This window comes from Pan paniscus, chromosome 8 (genome assembly GCF_029289425.2).
Source record: "Pan paniscus chromosome 8, NHGRI_mPanPan1-v2.0_pri, whole genome shotgun sequence".
Lineage (NCBI taxonomy): Eukaryota > Metazoa > Chordata > Mammalia > Primates > Hominidae > Pan > Pan paniscus.
This window is the reverse complement of record NC_073257.2, coordinates 135522544-135541057: the sequence shown is the minus strand read 5'-3', so window position 1 is coordinate 135541057 and position 18514 is coordinate 135522544. Positions and strand designations below refer to the sequence as shown.

At 49.2% G+C, this 18514-nt stretch overlaps 1 protein-coding gene across 1 annotated transcript in view; it reads right to left on the bottom strand.

Annotated features, from left to right (window-relative positions):
- Nucleotides 1–2055: 2055 nt before the first annotated feature.
- Nucleotides 2056–18514, bottom strand: part of GPR26 (G protein-coupled receptor 26) — a 28395-nt gene continuing 11936 nt past the window's right edge. The window contains exon 3 of the mRNA XM_003816330.6: nt 2056–8817. Coding sequence (XP_003816378.4) covers nt 8586–8817 — 232 coding nt within the window. The 3' untranslated portion in view covers nt 2056–8585. The remainder of the gene's footprint in view (nt 8818–18514) is intronic.

Sequence of the window (18514 nt, the reverse complement as noted above, 5' to 3'; positions counted from 1 at the left end):
AGCACAGGGTTATGGGCACATTCACTCCAACACAAACACACAGATGTCCCACCCATTTTCCTAAGAGTCTGACATTAAGGGATTGCAACATTGTACATAAGCCAATCATTTGCAGGTCACTTTGTCCCCAGGAAAGAAATATCTTTTATTTTTCTAAATCCTGGTTTCCAAAAGTATTCTTGATGTGTGCAAATAAATATAAAGTGCATTTCCATATTGAATGCTAAACCAGCTGGCACATACCTTAGGTTTCCTTAACTGGACTCCCTTCTATCATCTACTAGCCACTCTCTGGATGCCCCAAGCTATGGTTGGTGTGAGTTCCCCACCCCACTTTTCACAGACATGAAAAAAATAGAATCTATGATAATTCAAGGAATGTAAAGAATTGGTGTTCAGTGCCCTCATTACTAGGAGCCTCCAGGAGGACTGAGGATAGCATTTAGCCAGCTGTCCTCTCACTAAAGGGAAGGGATGGTTCTCCCATTGGACACTGGGCAGAGTAAAGCCTCCGTGTGGCGAAATGAGTGTGTTCCATGAAGAAGGACGGACGGGAGTGGCTAAAGTTGTCTACTGGCATCCACTACACACGACATACTATGGCAGAAGGAGAGATCTATGCATTCCTAGGAGCTTCCTCACCAAACACCAGCATTAATAATGCACATCCAGATGGCAGGATTTGATCCTTCTCCCAGATGAGCCTGTGAAAATTAAATCTGGCCTATTCCGGTGTCTAGAAAAACCACCCCAGGTGGTAATGGGCATCAGGCAAGGCACCTTTTTAATTTGTGCTGTTTGTGATCCAGAGTTAGCCATTTTCCCCTGGGGAAATCCTGATGGGGTTGGTGGCACACCAGACTCCGCAAATGTTTCTGCACTCCAAAAGAGGTTGTATTTACATGTTTGTTGTAAAACAGGAGTGTTGAGGTTTGGAACAATTTCAGCTTGCAAGGGAACTTGACATTCGAAGGTTGTTAGAGCAGAGGGTTTGGTTACTATTAATAATTCAAGCAAAGATTTGGTAATACATGAGTGCAAGGCAATGTCAAGCTGAGTCTTTTGGTGCAGGGTGTTTGGTATTTCAGCCGATGCATGAGCAGTCACTATGGTCTGGTCCTTAGGAAACTGACCATCTTGGGTCACCCAATCAATTGAGTGTCAACGTGATGGCATCCAATGCTCCCCCGACATCAAACCCAATCCCTGAGGATTGTCCGGGATAAGACTGAAGCCTTGCGCCTTGATGGTGATACTCTTAACTCTCACTGTTCAGAGTAGACTTCCTCTCTCCAAATACAGATTTTAGGCTCTTGAAACCATCAAATCATGGGCTTTGGCTTCTATTAAAGATGTGCAACAATTCTTCCGTGCCAGGGAATGAGTACAACAGTGACATGCTGAGCATGCATGAGAGGACACAGGAAATACCACACGCTGGTGTTCCTAAGAACACACGCATGCCCCAAGGGGTACACATCGTCTTTTGAGTTAAAAATCCAAATTACTTTAAAAGTCCTTAAATATGGGTATACGTGATGAACTGGAACACTGCTAAGATTGATTAGACTCATCAAATTTGACCTTTAAATGCTAGATGCTATTTACATGACACACTGTACGGGCAACACCCGGAGATAGGTGTGGGAGTGAAGGGAGGGTGATTGAATTGCCAAGTAGCATGAGGACAGCTTTTGCCAACTGCTTGTTTCTGCTGTGTGGATTTTTCCGTTTGTCCTGGGGGTATGTGGCAGTGCCCATCAGGACCCTGCATTGATATTAAATGTGTGGCACTCCCTACCGAAGACAAACATTCGAACCCTTCAGGATATTGTCAGAAGATGGGCCCTGGCTGGTGTGGTTGGTTTCTTAAGAGTGAATTATGCTTCCCTCCCCACGCTGTGTAATGAAGATGCCCCTCAAAATGAATGAGATTCATTTTCCTTCCTCCTTTCTCTCCTTTCTTCCTTCCTTCCTTCTTCGTTCAACTTCCTAGGGAATCTGCATCAGGAGAAAGAAGTGGCTAGGACTCCTTCCTTCCTTCTTTTTCTTTGCCTTCCTCCCCTCCCTCCTTCCTTTTTTCCTTCCTTTCTTCTTTCCTTCCCTTTTTCTCCTTCCTTTGTTTTTCCTTCCTTCTCTCCTTCTTCCTTCCTTTCCCATTCTTCCTTCTCTCTTCCTTCTTTTCTGTCTTGCTTCTCTTCTTATTTCTTTTCTTTCTTCCTTCTCTTTTTTGGTAGCTAAAAATATATGGATTTTCTCCATGTCCTCTCTTTCTAAAAGAGACCTAATTCTTATATTCCCAACCTCAAGACTTCTATCATCTCCCACTGGCCACAGATCATCATCACGTTCAGCCCATCTCAAGGGGCACTTGCCCTCCCCTCTCAGCCCTCACCTGACACCATCTCTGGACCCACACTGAGCTCTGTCACCACTGGACCCCTCACCAGGCAGGCTCCCATCTCCTCTGTGCCTTGCCACATGCTCTTCCCTACTGTAAGTTCTGGCCCAATGCCACCACCTCTGAGAAGCCTTCCAGAACCCTCCTTTCCCACCAGCTAAGTTCTCTAGCCCTCCCTCTGTACCCCCACAGCACTGAGTACACACTTCCAGGGCAGCCCCGCTTCCCACACTGCAGAGTAATGACCTGTCTCCCCCAGAGCCTGACAAAGCACAGGGCCTGGCACACAGTAGGTGTTCAGTAAATGTTTGGAGAGTGACAGGCAAGTCTGCTCATAGTTCTGGACCACAGCCTGCAGCTGCCACATGCCACCCTCCCAGAGGCTCCAGGACTCCGCTCCTCTGGACCCCTGACAGATCTCTTCTTCTGCACAGTGATGTCTTGGCCAGGCTGAGTGAAGCCACCATGTGTCCTAGCCGCTTCTTTCTCCTGATGCAGATTCCCTAGGAATTTGCATGATTGTGTTCCTTGGGACCTCTGATTCCTCCTTTCTAGACAGTCAACCCCCAGATGTGTCTGGCTCCTGCTCTTTCACTCCGCATTTGTGGAATGAGGTGTGAGGGGGCAGGAGCAAGCCTGGAGTTCCTGCCACCTTCCTTTGACCAGGCCAGAACTTAGGCCACAGCAGAGCAAAGGCAGCTGGCCTGGGGTTGGACTAACTTTTTGGGGGCTAATAGGCCATTGGTCTGGGGAGACAGTGTGAGCCAGCGGGGAAGTTGGGGAACTTACAAACCACACTGCTCTCATACCACTTTCTCCCCTGAATCTGCAAGAACAGACCGTAGAGGCCAAGCTCCACCCAGCCTCTCCCCAAATCCATCTCAGCCCAGGTTCCAGAGCCAACACCAGGGCCCTCTAAGTCAGTTCTCCCGGCTGCAAGGTGCAAAGAGGTCCACTTTGGTGCCAGGGGAAATGCAGGGTCCTACTGATGCTCCTGGGGGCTGCTGGCCCAGAGTTTCAGGGAAATCTAGGCTGACAATGAGCCTCACACACTAAAACAATTAGATAGATTCCCTGTCGGCACAAAGGACTTGTGAGCCGTATGTTCTGGGCACAGAGGTTGCTGCAAAGCTTCTTCCCTCAGAATTCCCCTAGAAACACATACAAAGTAAAAGGAGTCTGGAGAATTCCTTCCCAAGCAAGTGGCAGCCATATGACGGGAGAGGTCCCAACGCCCAGCTGGTGGGTATGGGTGTTAGCACAGGAGCTGAGAGTAAGGGGCTGTTTCCTAATGGCAGAAAAACATCTGCTGAGCCTAGAGCTGCCCAGAGTGAGGTGCAGGGGATTTCATGGAGAGATCAATTTTGTCCCTCTGAGAACAAAATGGCCCAGTCCTTGAATAAAACTGGAGATTGAACCATTTGGAGAATTAGGGAAAGATACAAGACAATTGAAACTTAGATACTTATTAATAGAAACACTCAGTTTCCCCATGGTCACTGGTCCACCCTCCTTGAGAGCCCTGCCCTGTTTTGCATTCTCCCCCAAACCTCCCTGTCTCCAGGACTTTCAAATCCTCCCAGATGTGTAACGTAGAGATAATAACAGCACCTACATCAAAAGATTATGATGAAGATTAATGGGAAACACTACCCCTAAACCCTGATCTCAGACAACTTTCTCCCCTGAACCTGCAAGCGCAAACTGCAGAGGCCAAGCTCCACCCACCCTCTCCCCAGGTCCGGCCCAGCCCAGGTCCCAGAGCCAACACCAGGGCCCTCCATGTGAGTCCATAGCCTGATGTCTAGTCTTTCCTCCATACCCACCAGCTGTTAGGACACTGTCATTACTGGCTGCTCCAAGTGACCTGGAAGGGTCAGCCACACGGGATGAGCTGGGAGCCAACAAGAGACCCACACCCAGATACTGGCATGGAGAACTGTCTCTCGCTGACCTTGCCTCAGCCTGGCTCAGCTCCTGTGTGTGAGGCTGGCTGGGAAGAGGGCAGGACAAGCTCTGGGTAGTGGCAGAGGTGGCAGATGTCATCACCTCCCACAGCCAGGCTGCCCCAGTAGAGTTTGATCCAAGACCCAAGCAAGTGCCCCCAAGGGGACCCCTCTGAATGCCAGAGTTCCTTCCTCTAACAAGGCTTCCTGGCTCAGAGCCAGCCAGCTCTGCCATCCTCTGCCAGTACCCCAAATATATCTCATCCTTATGACCTGGAGCCCCATAAAAAGGAATGAAGATGGGTTTTTGCAATTTCATGGAGAGGTCAATTTTGTCCCTCCAAGAACAAAATGGCCCAGCCATTGAATAAAGCTGGAGATTGAACTGTTTGGAGAATTAGGGAAAGATACAAGACAATTGAAACCTAGATAGTTATTAATAGAAACACTCAATTTTCTATAGAGTTTATCCAAGTGTCTAAGATCATTTCTCCTTAGGGGATGGTTTGAAGAAAACTCCTATCAGTTACCTGGGCATCGATGATTAAAAGTGCGGAAACCCAGGTCCTGCCTGGCCCTGCTGAAATTGATCTCTGAGGAGGGGATGCTGGAATCTGCATCTTAAACAACCTTCCGTGGTGACTTCTGTGAATAATTTAAGAGCTAATGGCTCCCTTCCAGACACATGAAGCCCTAAATATGACTCGGACCTCTTTTTCCCATGGTGCTCCCCGTCCAGAGGATAGGAGCTGACCCAAGGGATTCCTGGCACCTGATATAATATCCTCATTAAACTCAGGCAAGCTAGTTTATCCTGCATCTGGGCTAAATTCTAACAATGCACAGCCTTTGGTTCCTCCAAGGGTCACACTGTAGCCATGGGAAGGCCTCATCTACCTGCACCCAAGCATGTAAAAGGGTGACAACCGGGACATGAACCTGGCCCCATTCTTTCTATCTTTTCTTAGAAAGAAAGGCACCATGAAAAAGAAAACGAATTTCACAGACATAAGGAGAGAGTTTTATTGCTCATGGGGACAGGAGGCTGAGCTGAGTCCTAGAAGAGATAGAGTTGGTCTGAGATGGTTCAAATCCATTTCCCCTCCTGCCCAAGCCTGCTTTCTAAGTAAAAACAGGCAGGTGATTGGTAAGCCATCTTTGAGAGGCGAGCTGACCATGAGACAAACCCCAAATACCAGGGCACACATGCAAATGGACGTTCCCTTTGGAGGTCCCTCGGCTGTAAAATCCCCTCCCTCAGAAAGGTGCCATATAAAAAGCCGGAATAGTTGCAGGGTGACTTAAAAAGGCAAATTCTGATTGTGTAGGACTAGGAACTCAGCCCTATATGTGGATTTAGGAATTTGAAAGCCCCTCCTTTATGGCCTTATTTCCAAGCTTCTTGAAAGATTTCTACCCAGTCCAACAGTTCACCAGAGTTTGGGCCTTAAAGGTCAAGTCTCACCCTGGAGTGAAGTCAAGCAAGTAATTTTAGTTTGATTCAGATGCTGAAAATCTTGGTGTTTCTATGTGTTATACCTGAGAAAACAATGTTACCTTTGATAAATTAAATTAACAAAATGAGGTAGATAATTCAATTGGGAGTAATAAAGCCAGGGGGCAAATTTGATAGACTGTATAGAGATGAAAATAAACATTTATCTAAAGGTAATTACAGCAGAGTTGGCTAACACTGGTTGCTAATACATTAATTTTCTTCTCACTTTCCCTTGGGATTTAATTCATGTGTCCAAATAATAATGAAAATACCCAATCAATGGATTTATCTGGAGTTTTTGTCTACGTGATGTCGGTACAATTGGTTTTAGAGGTATAGTGAAAATTATGAAAAGCATCTTTTCAAGATATGTGATGTTGTGGGTGACAGATCTTGCTTCTTGGCTAAAGAAGAGGTAAAAGAGACCTAGTTGCTACTGGGAGTACAACACGTTGCCTATACAGTACAGAGAAAGCAGAAAGAGCATGTGCCACAGTTACTCTCCCAAAGTGATATTGATGAAAATGTATTTTGCTGCTGGAATTTGGCTGTTGACTGACCTCATGCACTGGGCCACTTTTGCCCAACTTTGAAAGCGTTTGTGTGAGAAGGGAGCTACTCTCCTCCAATTCAGCTGTGCATCCTGTCTTGGCTTCTGCTGGTTTTCAATCCCACTGGTCCCTCTGGGGTTGGGATGTTGGAGGGTGCACAGTTACTTGCCACCAGGAAGCAAATGTCTGTTGCTATTGTAATATGAGTGGCCAAAGGAGCTCTGAGCCAGAGCAATTTTGTTTCAGGGACACACACAGTCATGTCTGGCAGTGGTGTGCTAGTAGATGTTTCACAATCAGCTCTCTGTGGGGCAAAAGGCCTGATTTACAGCACTTGCTGATTTTCATGGTATAAACACTCCCACCGTGGCTGACTTCAGCTACCGACATGATGCCCCAGATCATGAAATTGGGAAGGATTGTGCCCCATTGGCTTCCCCAAGCAGATATGAGCCCATCTCTGACAGCAACTGCAAGATGCCAAGGCCTCCTTGGAAGCTACACCTGTCTCCATTCTAGTCTCCGTGGAAACTTTGAAACTAGACAAGACTAAGCCAGGTGAATTGTTTTCTAACTGAGGAGCTAAGAGTTAATAAGACGTCTTTTCAAATAAAGATGCAGATACTTCTCTGCCTTTAAAAATTGGGACTGCCTAGAAGTAAAAACCAATAGACTCTTCACTTCCTTCCCGTTGGACCACATCCTTCCTTCTATACCTCCAAAGTTAGGATGTAAAGAGCTGGAAGGAGAGAATGAGCCATCTGATTCCATTGCTCCCCGTGCTTCCCACCCTGGAGGAATCACTTAGAGTGGAGGATTGAAAAATAACTGCTCTGAGTATTCACAAGTCAATTTGAAATGGTAGACAAAGAAGAGATGGCCAGAAAGCAGGGGTGGCTCTCCTTGGTTTTTATTAAATCAAGTCAGGACTGCTAACAGATTGGCATGTGTTTTATAGGTGCAGTATTCCATAAAAATTTCACTGTCTCTAATCACTTGAACCTGGAAGGCAGAGGTTGCGGTGAGCCTAGATCGCACCATTGCACTCTAGCCTGGGCAATAAGAGTGAAACTCCCATCTCGAAAAAAAAAAAAAAATTCACTATCTCATCATTAGCACAGGGCACTTTCTTGATAACCTTGAACAGCCTCTACTTTCTGTTAATAGGCTTACAGAAACTAAGGAAATGGAGGTGCCAGGACAATGGAACCCAGTGACTTAAAATCAAGGCAAAAATCCCTGCTCAGGCCAGTTCTTGCCCATCCATCACCCAGGACATGCCAGATAAGATGCATAAGACAAGTTGAAACACTTCCTGTAAATTCAGGTCACAAACAGGGGGAAGGGAGGACCAACCAGCCACCTTCCTCCTACCTTTACTGAGCTCCAACAATTAGGACTTGTAAATCAGAAAAAGGTGACCTCCCAGTCAAACTTGAAAGAACCTAATACATGTAGGACCAGCCTATTTAAACCACTTTCATGCTAAGATTGTCTGCACACACAAACATTCGCTTTTAGGGGGAAGGAGAGGACTAAAGTTGAATCCAATTGACCATTTCTAAGACAACTGGTCAGCAGCAATTGGGCAGCCACTAGTTGTGAAACATTTTCCCTCAGGCACAGAGCCCAAGAGTCCCAGCTGGGCACAATGTCGTTAGTACCAGCTGAATAATATTTGGGTTGAAGCAGCCACCACTACCCTGTGGAGACGAGGTGCCATGTTAGATCCGGGCCAAATGACCACTGCCAGCCTCCCTTTCAGCATGGCTGAAATGTCCCCTGGAGACTGTCACTTTTCTTCAGCATGGAGCAGCGTCCAGTGGTCAGCAGGCAGGTGGACACCATGCTTCCCACCTACCACCAGCTCTCTGCATCCTTGACAGTGACAGAACTGAGTGTCATCCCCCAGGGAGCCTCAGGTGAGTCCAGGAGCTCAAAGCAGCTTCTTAGAAAGAAAGGCCAGCACACGGCCTACAGTCATCCTTTGGTGACAAATAAGGAGTGTCCAATATCTGCCCTTGAGGAACCAGGAAGCAGGCTCTGGAGCCCCTACAAGCCAGGGAACCAGGATCACTGGGCATGCCAGGGACTGGTGGCTGGTGGTGTCCACCCAGGGGCCCCCACGCCCTCCCACCCTTCTTCTCACCGCTGCCTCATTCTAAACTCTTCAGCAGGAGCGCGGTCCTTCACTCAGACACCGGCAGAATGTTCTGGCTGTGAGAGTCGCCTGTGAGGCCAGAGGAGTGGATGGAGCGTCTGTGCAGGAGCCTGTTCAGAATCTCCTTGCAGCTTTTGCGGTACTGGTGTCGCAGTAAGGAGTACACAAAGGGGTCGGATGCGGCCTTGCTGTACGCCAAGCACTTGGACAGCACCCCCCAGTGGGAGCCGATGGGCACCGTGGAGAAGAGCTCCACTAGCCTGCGGAGAGACAGGGAAGCTGTTAATGAGGACATAGCTAAGCACCGCCTGGAGTGGCCATGGGCCAGGGCCTGTCTGTGCCCTGCAGACCACGGTTTCCCAGCCCAACCCTCAATTTATCTGAGACTGCCTCCTCAAATAACAATAACAGTTTACACCAATGATGATGATGGTGAACATTCATCAGGCTGGGTTTTATTCTACACACTGTGTTAAGCACTTTCCATATGTGGTTTTGCTGAGCCCTGGGAGATATGACCATCTCTGTTTTACATGCAAGGAAACAGATGTCCCAGGAGGTTAGATACTTTGCCCAAGGTCACATGGCCAGTAATTGTAAAGGCAGAATTTGAACCTAGGTCCGTCTGACTCTGAAATCCAAGCTGCACTGAGAACCCAGCTATTAGCTAATAGCTGGCTGTCTTGGCTTTGGCGCCAACTCTGCTGCTGACTTGTCATATGGTCCTGGGCATCTCTGTTCACTCCTTGGACCTGCATGTCTCATGTGAAAAACAAAAAGGTGGGACAATATCGTCTCAATGATCTTTTAACTAAAAGAGTCTGGTCCCATTGTTTGCTTCCGATCCTGGCTCTGTGTTCCTAAGGAAGTTGCATGGAAGGAAGGGCTCAGAACAATTTTGAAAACATTTTGCAAAGCTCAAAGTATGTCATGCACAGGAAAGAATGCTGGCAAGGAAGGCCTCTTCCCTGGGTTCGGATCCTGGTGGTCTTTGACAATAGCCGCGGTCAGGTGATCCTAAAGGGACCTTCATTCTTTGGGGGAGGGCGAGGAAAGACACAGCCCATGTATCTTAGAGTCCTCTCGGTGCCACCAGACAGCTCCAGGCAAGGGTGCTAATACCATGTTATGAGGTCAGGGAAAGCCTTCAACAGAATTCTACCCTCCACCCAAATCAGGCCATTTACTCTCTCAAGTGTGTCCAGCACCCCTGGCCATATTTGGACATTATCCAGCATTAACATGAAATAGAAAAGACCCACAGAGCTGGGAGAGAGTCTGGAGATCATATAACACTGTCTCCTCCACCCACTGTCATATGAAAAAATTGAGGCCCAGAGAGGGAAAGGGGTTGCCAGATATCACACAGCAAGTCAGTGGCCATGGAAGGTGCAGCACCTGTACTCCCCTCTGACTGGGGGTCTAGTACCTGTATTCTACCTGGAGTACCTGCAGATAGAAGGCGGTGGTGGCTCTCAGCTTGGGGATCTGGCCAGGTGAGGACCCAGGTACAGAAAGAACTGAGCTTGAGCTGGAACTCAGTGCTTCTATCTTTAATTGGTTATACTTAAGCCTTCTTTGGGCTGTAGAGCTGGCGAAGAGGAGGAGGAGGAAGCTGGTGGACTGTGATCCTCCACAGAAATGCCCCTTTCTGGAACAGGCTCTCAAGGAGTCCACTCTGAGGACCCTCTAGTTAGCATCCCATTTTCAGCACCACTGTCTACCTTTGCCCTCTGACCCTGTGGGGGACTGTGGCTATGTCTCCTCTCATATGCTTGGGAGCCTGAATGGGGAAATGGAGCTGTGAACACTTAGGAAATCTATACTTTAAAGAAATCTATTTTGAGAAGTGATGAATTCAAAGGGACAAAAAAACCTGAATTTAGAATTCACACCTAATAATAACAATGAATTAGCTGAATGCCAACACATTGTTGCTATGCGATGCCAAATTGCTTTTTCAAAATGTCTATAGTTTTTTATACCTTGCTAAATTCAGGCTTAGCATTTTGGCTCTCCCAAAAGGATTTATTGAAAGAACCAGATATCATCAAACCATTCAGCAAGATCAAAATTGTTATTTGCAGGCTCTGTAGATTTCACAGAATAAAATTATTCAAGACAATCTAAAATTTCACCATTTAGATAATTAAGAGGTAAAATCTATTGCATTTGCTTCTCAGAGATCTCATGGCAAGTCTCAGCTCTCCACCTGGCTCAGACATCATAATTCCCAGTTGAGTGTCTCCTTTGGGCCGAGCACTTATGTGTACAATCTCTAACCGTACAATTATCCAGCAGAATGAGAATCATTATTCCCACTTTACAGGTGAGGAAATTGAGGCTCAGAGAGATGAGCAGCAAGTCAGGGTCTCCTGCATGGGAAGCCCAGCTCCATCTTACTGCAGTCCAAGTCCTGGCTAGTGGCCACGCCAAGATGTGAATCTCAGCATTGCAGACATGACAAAGGAAGCTCTGGGGTCCCTTCCGGCTCCAAGAACCCCTTTCCCATGAGGTCACTCTATGCTGTCTGGAACTTTTGTCACTTGCCCGTCCACACTGTGCACAATGACAATTTCTGCTTTGAAAAGCCAATGTCTGGCCTTTATCAGGGCCTCCAAGCAAAGAGATGCTTTGGCTGAATACAGGCCTGGACACTGCTGCCATGTGGCCACTGGCAGGGGGTAGCTGGGATGCCCCCTCCAGGCCCGGCTGTGGCTGGCTGAGCTGCTTTCTCGCGGCCCCATGTAGGTGGTTCCCTGCGCCTGCCGTGGCTGGCTGCTGGCTATGCTCCACACTAGCTCCGACAGCCCCCAGCTCCTTTTGTTGATGAGAAGAGGCAAGGGTTTCGATATTGCCATTAACGACTTCTTTCTAATTCCAGATCCGGGCAGGCATCTGGATGAGCACCAGATCCCTTCCAGATGACCTTTTAGAGAGGGACAATTCAGTCCATGTTTTCCTGCCAGATCTAGCTCTGCTCACCCCTTCCTTGTGCCCTTCCCTCCAGGAAAGGGGCATTACAATTCTGCCCAGTCACATGTCACTAGTGGGCAGGGTCACAGTGTGCTAAAGGGAGCCTCTCCTCCTCCATGTTGTCAGCTTATTTAATGCCTTTCCCCCTCCACAGTCAAAGTTAGTGGATGGTCTCAGGACGGGACGTGGGAGGGAGGCAGCTCGCAGAGCAGAAGTCTCCAGTGTAAGGCCCTATCTCCTGCTCAGTTCTGGCGGAAAGCCCTACAGTGAGGGGTTATTGGGCTCAGGTGTTAACAGAGCAGGACTTGGCTTCCTTTTGTCATGGCCCCCATTGAGGGTTGAATTGCATCTCCCCCAAAAATTCACATGTTGAAGTCCTAACCCCTGGTGTCGGAATGTGATCCTACTTAGAAATAAGATTGTTTCAGATACAAATCAGGTCATAATGGAGTAAGGCGGTCCCCTAATTCCGTACTATTGGTGTTCTCATAAAGGCAGAAACTTGGACAGAGACACACACACAGGGTGAGTGCCGTGTGAACACGAAGGCAGAGATCAGAGTGAGACATCTGCAAGCCAAGGAATCCAAAAATGGCCAGCAAACCACCAGGAGCTCGGGGAATGGGTGGAGTGAGCTCTTCTTCACAACCCTCAGAAGGAACCAACACCTTGATCTTGGACTTCTGGCCATGGGAACTGTGAGAGGTCTTTCTGTGTTAGAGCCGCTCGGTTTGTGGTACTCTGTTACGGCAGCCCTAGCAAACCAAAATGCCACCTGAAGAACCCCATGGGGAGCAGGGGAGGCTGTGTGGTTGTGTGGTTGTTCTGGGGACCCCTGGCCATAACAGCATCAACCAGCCCCACCCCACTCCTAGAGCACGTGTATGCCAAGGTCAACCCTGGAGATCTGACAAAGATTAGCAGCCCCAGGAACAGGGTGTCGCCCCTTGCCACCCTCTAGAAATTAGGGCCTGTCCCCACAAACATCGCTGCCTGCCACCTGCCCAGAACTTCCACTGAGCACAAGATGACTTTCCGTGTGCTCTCTGGGGCATGAGGCTCCATTCGGGGGAAACGTTCATGCTTATGTGCTCAAAAGGCTCACATGCCTGCCCTGACACAGCTCCCCCCGGAAAATCCCCTGGGGTTAGGTCCACACCCTCGGTCAGCAGATCAGGTTGGGGGAGGGGATGGAGCTGGGGAGAGGCCGGGATCCCCTCTTCCAAGCATGTCAGGGGATTCTGACACAAGAGCCCAGCCCCTATGGAAGCCTGGGGTGTGTGGGTTTGGAGAGGATACAAAGTGCTGCAGGGCGCAGAGCTTGTGGATGAAAAGGAAGCAGAGCACAGAGATGTGTATTTTTCTGACTTAGGGTGAGACACAGAGCAGATACCCACAGATCTTGCCAGACCCCCAAACCCTGTGTGCTTGTACTCCTATGTTCTGACAGCTGTCCAGGGAACTATTCCATGGAGCCATGCCTCCTCTGTCAGTGACAAGCCCCTCTGATGTGGGGGACTGGCGCATCTGAGCTGGCTGCCGCAGTCCAGGGCTGATGGAGACAGGAAGCTGCCCACCCTTGCTCCTCACCCATGGGGACCTCACATTCCCACCCAGCAGCCTAGGCAGTCCTGGTCCCGGGAGGCAGGAGGGAGGCATGTCTGCCAGAACTCCAAGGCCTTCTCTGAGCCTCTGGAGAGACCAGTGTCCTGATCTTGCTCCACAATGGGAATCCCCAAGGGAAGCAAGTTCCAAAGTGAGAACAGGACCGTAACCCCTGCAGCCCCTGACCCAGCACCTCCTGTGGGCCCCCAGGGGCTCTGTGTTTCCTTAACTGCTTCACAGAGACCATCTCAGGACCCCAGTATCACTCTCCCTATGGTACAGAAGATGGAACCAAGGCAGAGAAGTGTCAAAGCTACACAGCCGGAACATTCAGGAACCAGGATTTGAAACTGGAAGGTGGGTGCCGGTGACCATGTGCCTTCCTGGTGCCAGGCTGCCCCACTGGCCTCCTTGACTCAGGTTCCCATTCCTCAGTGTGATCAAGCACCTGTACTTTCAAATCCTGAATTTAAAGTGACAAATTAGCACCCTTTATTTACACCTTCTATACCACCATCATCTCTCCTCTCTTCTCTCTTCCTCTTTCCCTCTCTCACTCACACACACACACACACACATAAACACATGCACACACATACATACATACACATGTATACATACACACACACATACGTTGTGTACTAAATGCAACTTGGGCCACAGAACATTCCTTGGACAGCCAGCCCAGGGTCTTCCCAAGACTTCTGGAGAACTCAGCTTGTGTATTTGAAGACCTGCATATTTGAAGTAATGAGCTGATGCTTTAAATTTTTATGAGACAGAATGGAGAAGTCATTTTATTAACAGAATATCAATCTTTGGGAATCCCCTGCATATGAGACCCCTCTCCCATCTACACATTTTCCTGACTTTGAAAAGCCACAATAATGGTGCTGTCAGATTTTCAAGTGCCTCAAAGGCTGATTCCAATGATTTACGACAACCACAATTATTTGTAAGCGTAGATCGCTGTGGAGAGCATAGCCTTACAAATGCTTCCAGACATGTGGATTTTAATTCAGAAAATATGTCATTTGAGCTTTTGGATGAGAACCTGTTGTGGATGTGCAGGCCCTGCTCAAAGACTCTGGGAAGAGTCCTCTGTGACCTAGGGCTTTGAGGACACAGAGCCTGTGTGACTGTGACTTGGAGGTGTCAGACTTCTATTAAGAGTGAAGGTGCAGCTTTGCAAATATGTTTCCCACTGTGGCCTCGTGTGCCCCAGTACACAAGTGCAGGCGGCTCTTTGGCTGGTAGAGTTGGATGTCCTGTCTTTCTGAGATGCCAACTGCATCTGCCAGTGGCTCTGGCTACCAGTGCTGATGGTCTCTTGGGAACTCCAGCTACATAAACTACTGTCAGTGACATGGGAGACTGGGGATGACTGCAGGGGAACCCACCAATTTTGCTAGAGAAACTCAAATGCCTGCTTCACTCACAGGAGCTTGGAGGCCATCTGAGTTCATGTCATGGTACTTATGCGTGGCCCTACTGGAAATCAGGCCGAAAACATACACATGTGGCTTCTCTGTGTTTCCAGCGCCTGCCCCAGTCTTTGGTGTTGTGGCATGGCCTAAAGGCTGAGTTATAGCCAACTGGCCTGACGCTGACCTTTAACTCTTGGCTCAGTCACTCCCTACCCATATGTCCTTGAGCAACTCATCTCACCTCTCTGAACTTCTGTGAGACTAGGATTCTAGCACTTACCTTGTTAAAGCTATCCCAGATGCAATAAGGTATGCGCTGATAGCCCCAGGTGCTTGGCAGGTGTTCACTAAGTGACAGGTATGGTTATAAAGACTTCATGCTCTCCAACAGAAAGCTTGAGAACCTACAGGAACACTGGAATGTTTCTTTTAAACACTTGACCCAAGAATTACGCTTTCCTATCTGAGAAAGTTAACAGGCAAATGTGAAGAGAAGAGAATCCCCCACCCAGCCAGTGGGATCTTCTCCATCAACTCAAAGGGGTGGCAGATATTACAGCAGAATCCTCCTCTCTTCCTCAATATCCTGGCCTCCCAGCTCCCAGCATTCCCAGCTGCCATCTGACGTCAACCTACACTCTTGACACGTCTCCATTTGTAAGGTACAAGGCGGGTGGAAGCGGCAAGGCGGGTGGAAGCGGCAAGGCTGGTGGAAGCGGCAAGGCTGGCTGCCTAGATACAGTCACTGGGGAGTTGTGGGGAATATTAGTTTCTGCGCTGACAGCTCAATGAAGAGTGTAAGTGACACATGAACAACTTGGTTTCAGTCATCTCGGAAACTGCATTCCGTTTCTGAGTGGGTTGTGCCTCAACGTGTCTCCCCACATCCCTCTGGGAGGAAAGTAGGAACCTTTGCTTCTGCTGAGAGAAGCAGAGCGGTCATTGTGAGGGGCTGGGCACGGCCGCCGGTTTCAGGCAGAACACTAGAACTGAGGCTGAGTCACTTGATGGAATTGGGGAAGGCTGGAACCTGACTGAGCCTCAGTTTCCTCATCTTTAAAATGGGAATGTTAGCACCAGGCATGGTGGCTCATGCCTGTCATCCCAGTACTTTGGGAGGCCGATGCAGGTGGATTAGCTGAGGTCAGGAATTCAAGACCAGCCTGGCCAACATGGTGAAACCCCATCTCTACTAAAAATATCAAAATCACCCAGCCTGATGGTGCGCACCTGCAGTCCCAGCTACTCGGGTGGCTGAGGCAGGAGAATCACTTGAACCAGGGAAATGGACGTTGCAGTGAGCTGAGATCGCACGATTGCACTCCAGCCTGGGCAACAAAGTGAGACTCTGTCTCAAAAAAAAACAAAAAAGAAAAAAACAAAAAAAAAACCCAAGAGAATGTTAACTAGGTGCAGAGGGTGTCTGGACAGCTTTGGTACAGCTTCAGGTACAGAGTGAGGACTTACAGGATGAAAAATGAAGGGACATTCCCGAATTAATTAAGGAGATAGAGCTTGTCCTTACTTTTCCTTTCTGAATTCCCCGGGATCAGCCTGTCACTGCCTTGGTGGGTTTTGATTTTTATTTCTATGGACAGTGAGGAGGCTGAGAACAATGAGGAGGTGCTGCATGCAAGGGAGACATCCTTCTGCCCAGGGGGCCCTGGAGCTGCCCAGTGGCATCTGCAGATGGGCTCAGGCTGCCTGGTTCCCTGAGTCTTCCTAGCTAAATGACCTGTGCAGTCTCTTTCCTCTCTGAGCCTTGGTGCCCCCATTTGCAGAGTGGAGCTCACATAGCTCACCCAGTCCATCTCTTGGGGGTGCTGTAGGGCCCAGGAGAAAAACACCTGAGCAAACTGTGGAGTGCTGTGGAAGGCACAGCAATGTCAGATCCAGCTGAACCTGTTGCGGTAATACATCTCTTAGCTCAAACAAGCTCCACCCAAGGGCTGCCTCCTGGTCCCCATTAATCCCATCTAGGCCAGGAGTCTCCCATCTCAGGGATCTGACTCGGAACAGGGTTCACACCTGCCACATCTTCTGTGTTGCCTCTTTAGTGCTGGGGCTACAGCTGAGCTCAATGCCCCTGGGCCACCACCACTGAGCACCTGGCAGGTTGGAGGGATGCAGCTCGGGCTGCTGTTCTCAAGAGAGCCTGTGTGTGCAGCCAAGGAAGTGACTTCCTCCATATGGAGCTCCAGAACTTTCCAGGACCTACCCCTGGATGTTCCCCCAGGCTTCTGCCTGCCCCAGGGCTGCAGTCCACGATTGCAGCTGCAGTGCAGTGGGCTGATGGGAGTCCAGGAGTATGACTCGCTCAGCAAGCCTCGGGAGATCTGCCTTGGGAGTGGGTAGAGGATCCTGGGGAAGGGGTTTGGAAGCACTCTCTGCATGCCATGGGCTTTAATGCCACAGCCACAGATCTACACAAGAGAGAAGGGGAGACCTGGGTCTGCAAAGACTCCCCAGAGGCCTCTGAGAGCCTGAGGGGCAGGTGGAGAGCCCAATGAGGTTGGAAGTCCAGTTCCACTGCCGACTAGATGCATAGCTCTGGGCAATTATAACACTCCCTGACCCCAGTCCTCAGTTCCTCCAGCAGTAAAATGGGTTGGGATGCAATAGAGACATGGCTATCAGCACACTGGCCATTAGAATCATCTGAGGCGCCTTAAAGCCACCCATGCCCAGCCCCACACCAAGGGAGTCTAACTGAACTGGTTCAGTGTGAGGTCCAGATATGGATTTGGATGTAAAGCTCTCCAGGCGATTCTAACGTAAAGCCAAATTGGCAAACCGAAGAAAAAATTCAAGCTTGCGTGCCTCTCCCAGCCATTCCTACCACTTTCCCGCTAATCCCAGCCTGGCTTCAGAATTGCTTTCAACACAGTGCTCTGCTAGTCACCAGCAGTGGGTTAAAGTTGGTCTGCATGGTGCAACCAGCTCACCCTCCCTGCATGACATGATAGCTTAGAGGGTCCTTTGCCTCCAAAACCCATGGCTTTTGGTTCTCCACAAGGGCTCATTTTCTGTAAGAAGTTAAATCTTCAACTACATTTCAGAGGTCTGCCTTCAGCTTCTTCTGAGACTGGTCATGTCTACACTTGGAAATCATCTTGAAAAGAACAGCAGACAAATAAAAAATTGCTACTGGAAATGTCAGTGATCCGGATTCCAGAGTGGATGATAAGTCCACACTGTGCTGAATGCTTTGCAGGGCGATCTTATTTATTCCTTACCATTGATTGGCTTCTCCTCACAAGCAGTGTGTGTTTCTCAACCCTGACTCAAAGGAAGATGGAAGAGTTTGCATCAGGCTCCCTGGAGGTGGCTGTGAGATTAATCCTGTCCCCTCCACACCCTGCCCAGCCTGGCAGTCCATGTCCTGGCAGGGGAAGTGGAACTCTGATGGGGTCCTGGCCGCACCCATGCACAGCTGGGGCTCAGATGGCCCCTGGTGCAGTAAATATAAATTCACAGAAGCCCATCAGGGTGTGCCTGGAGGGGGGCGCCCAGCCACCCTAAAGACTAAGCATCTGGTTGGACATTGTGGAAGCCATGTGGGGGTAGAGGGATTGGCAAGGTCAGGTGGCTCCAAGAGGGGTGTGATTGCAGGAGGACCCACCAGCAGGCTCTATTTGCCTTGCACTCCTCTCCCTGCTGCCTTGTTTCAGGGTCTGATGTCTCCTCCCTTCAGGCCTCCTGACCCCAAGGAGGAAGACACTGATTTGACTGCTCAGTAAACATTCCCAGATAAACCCTGACATCGAGCAGGGCCCTGACGGGAGAGAAAGGTGGAGGAGGAAGTTCTGAGCATCCTCTTAGAGTGGCTGACATGGAGGTCCTGGCCACTGAAGAATGATATGAGCAGCTCAAGGTCTAGGAGGAGGGAGTGGGGAGAAGGGCACCGGCACACCTCACACCCCTGACTTCCCTGACCACAGGCCAGCGA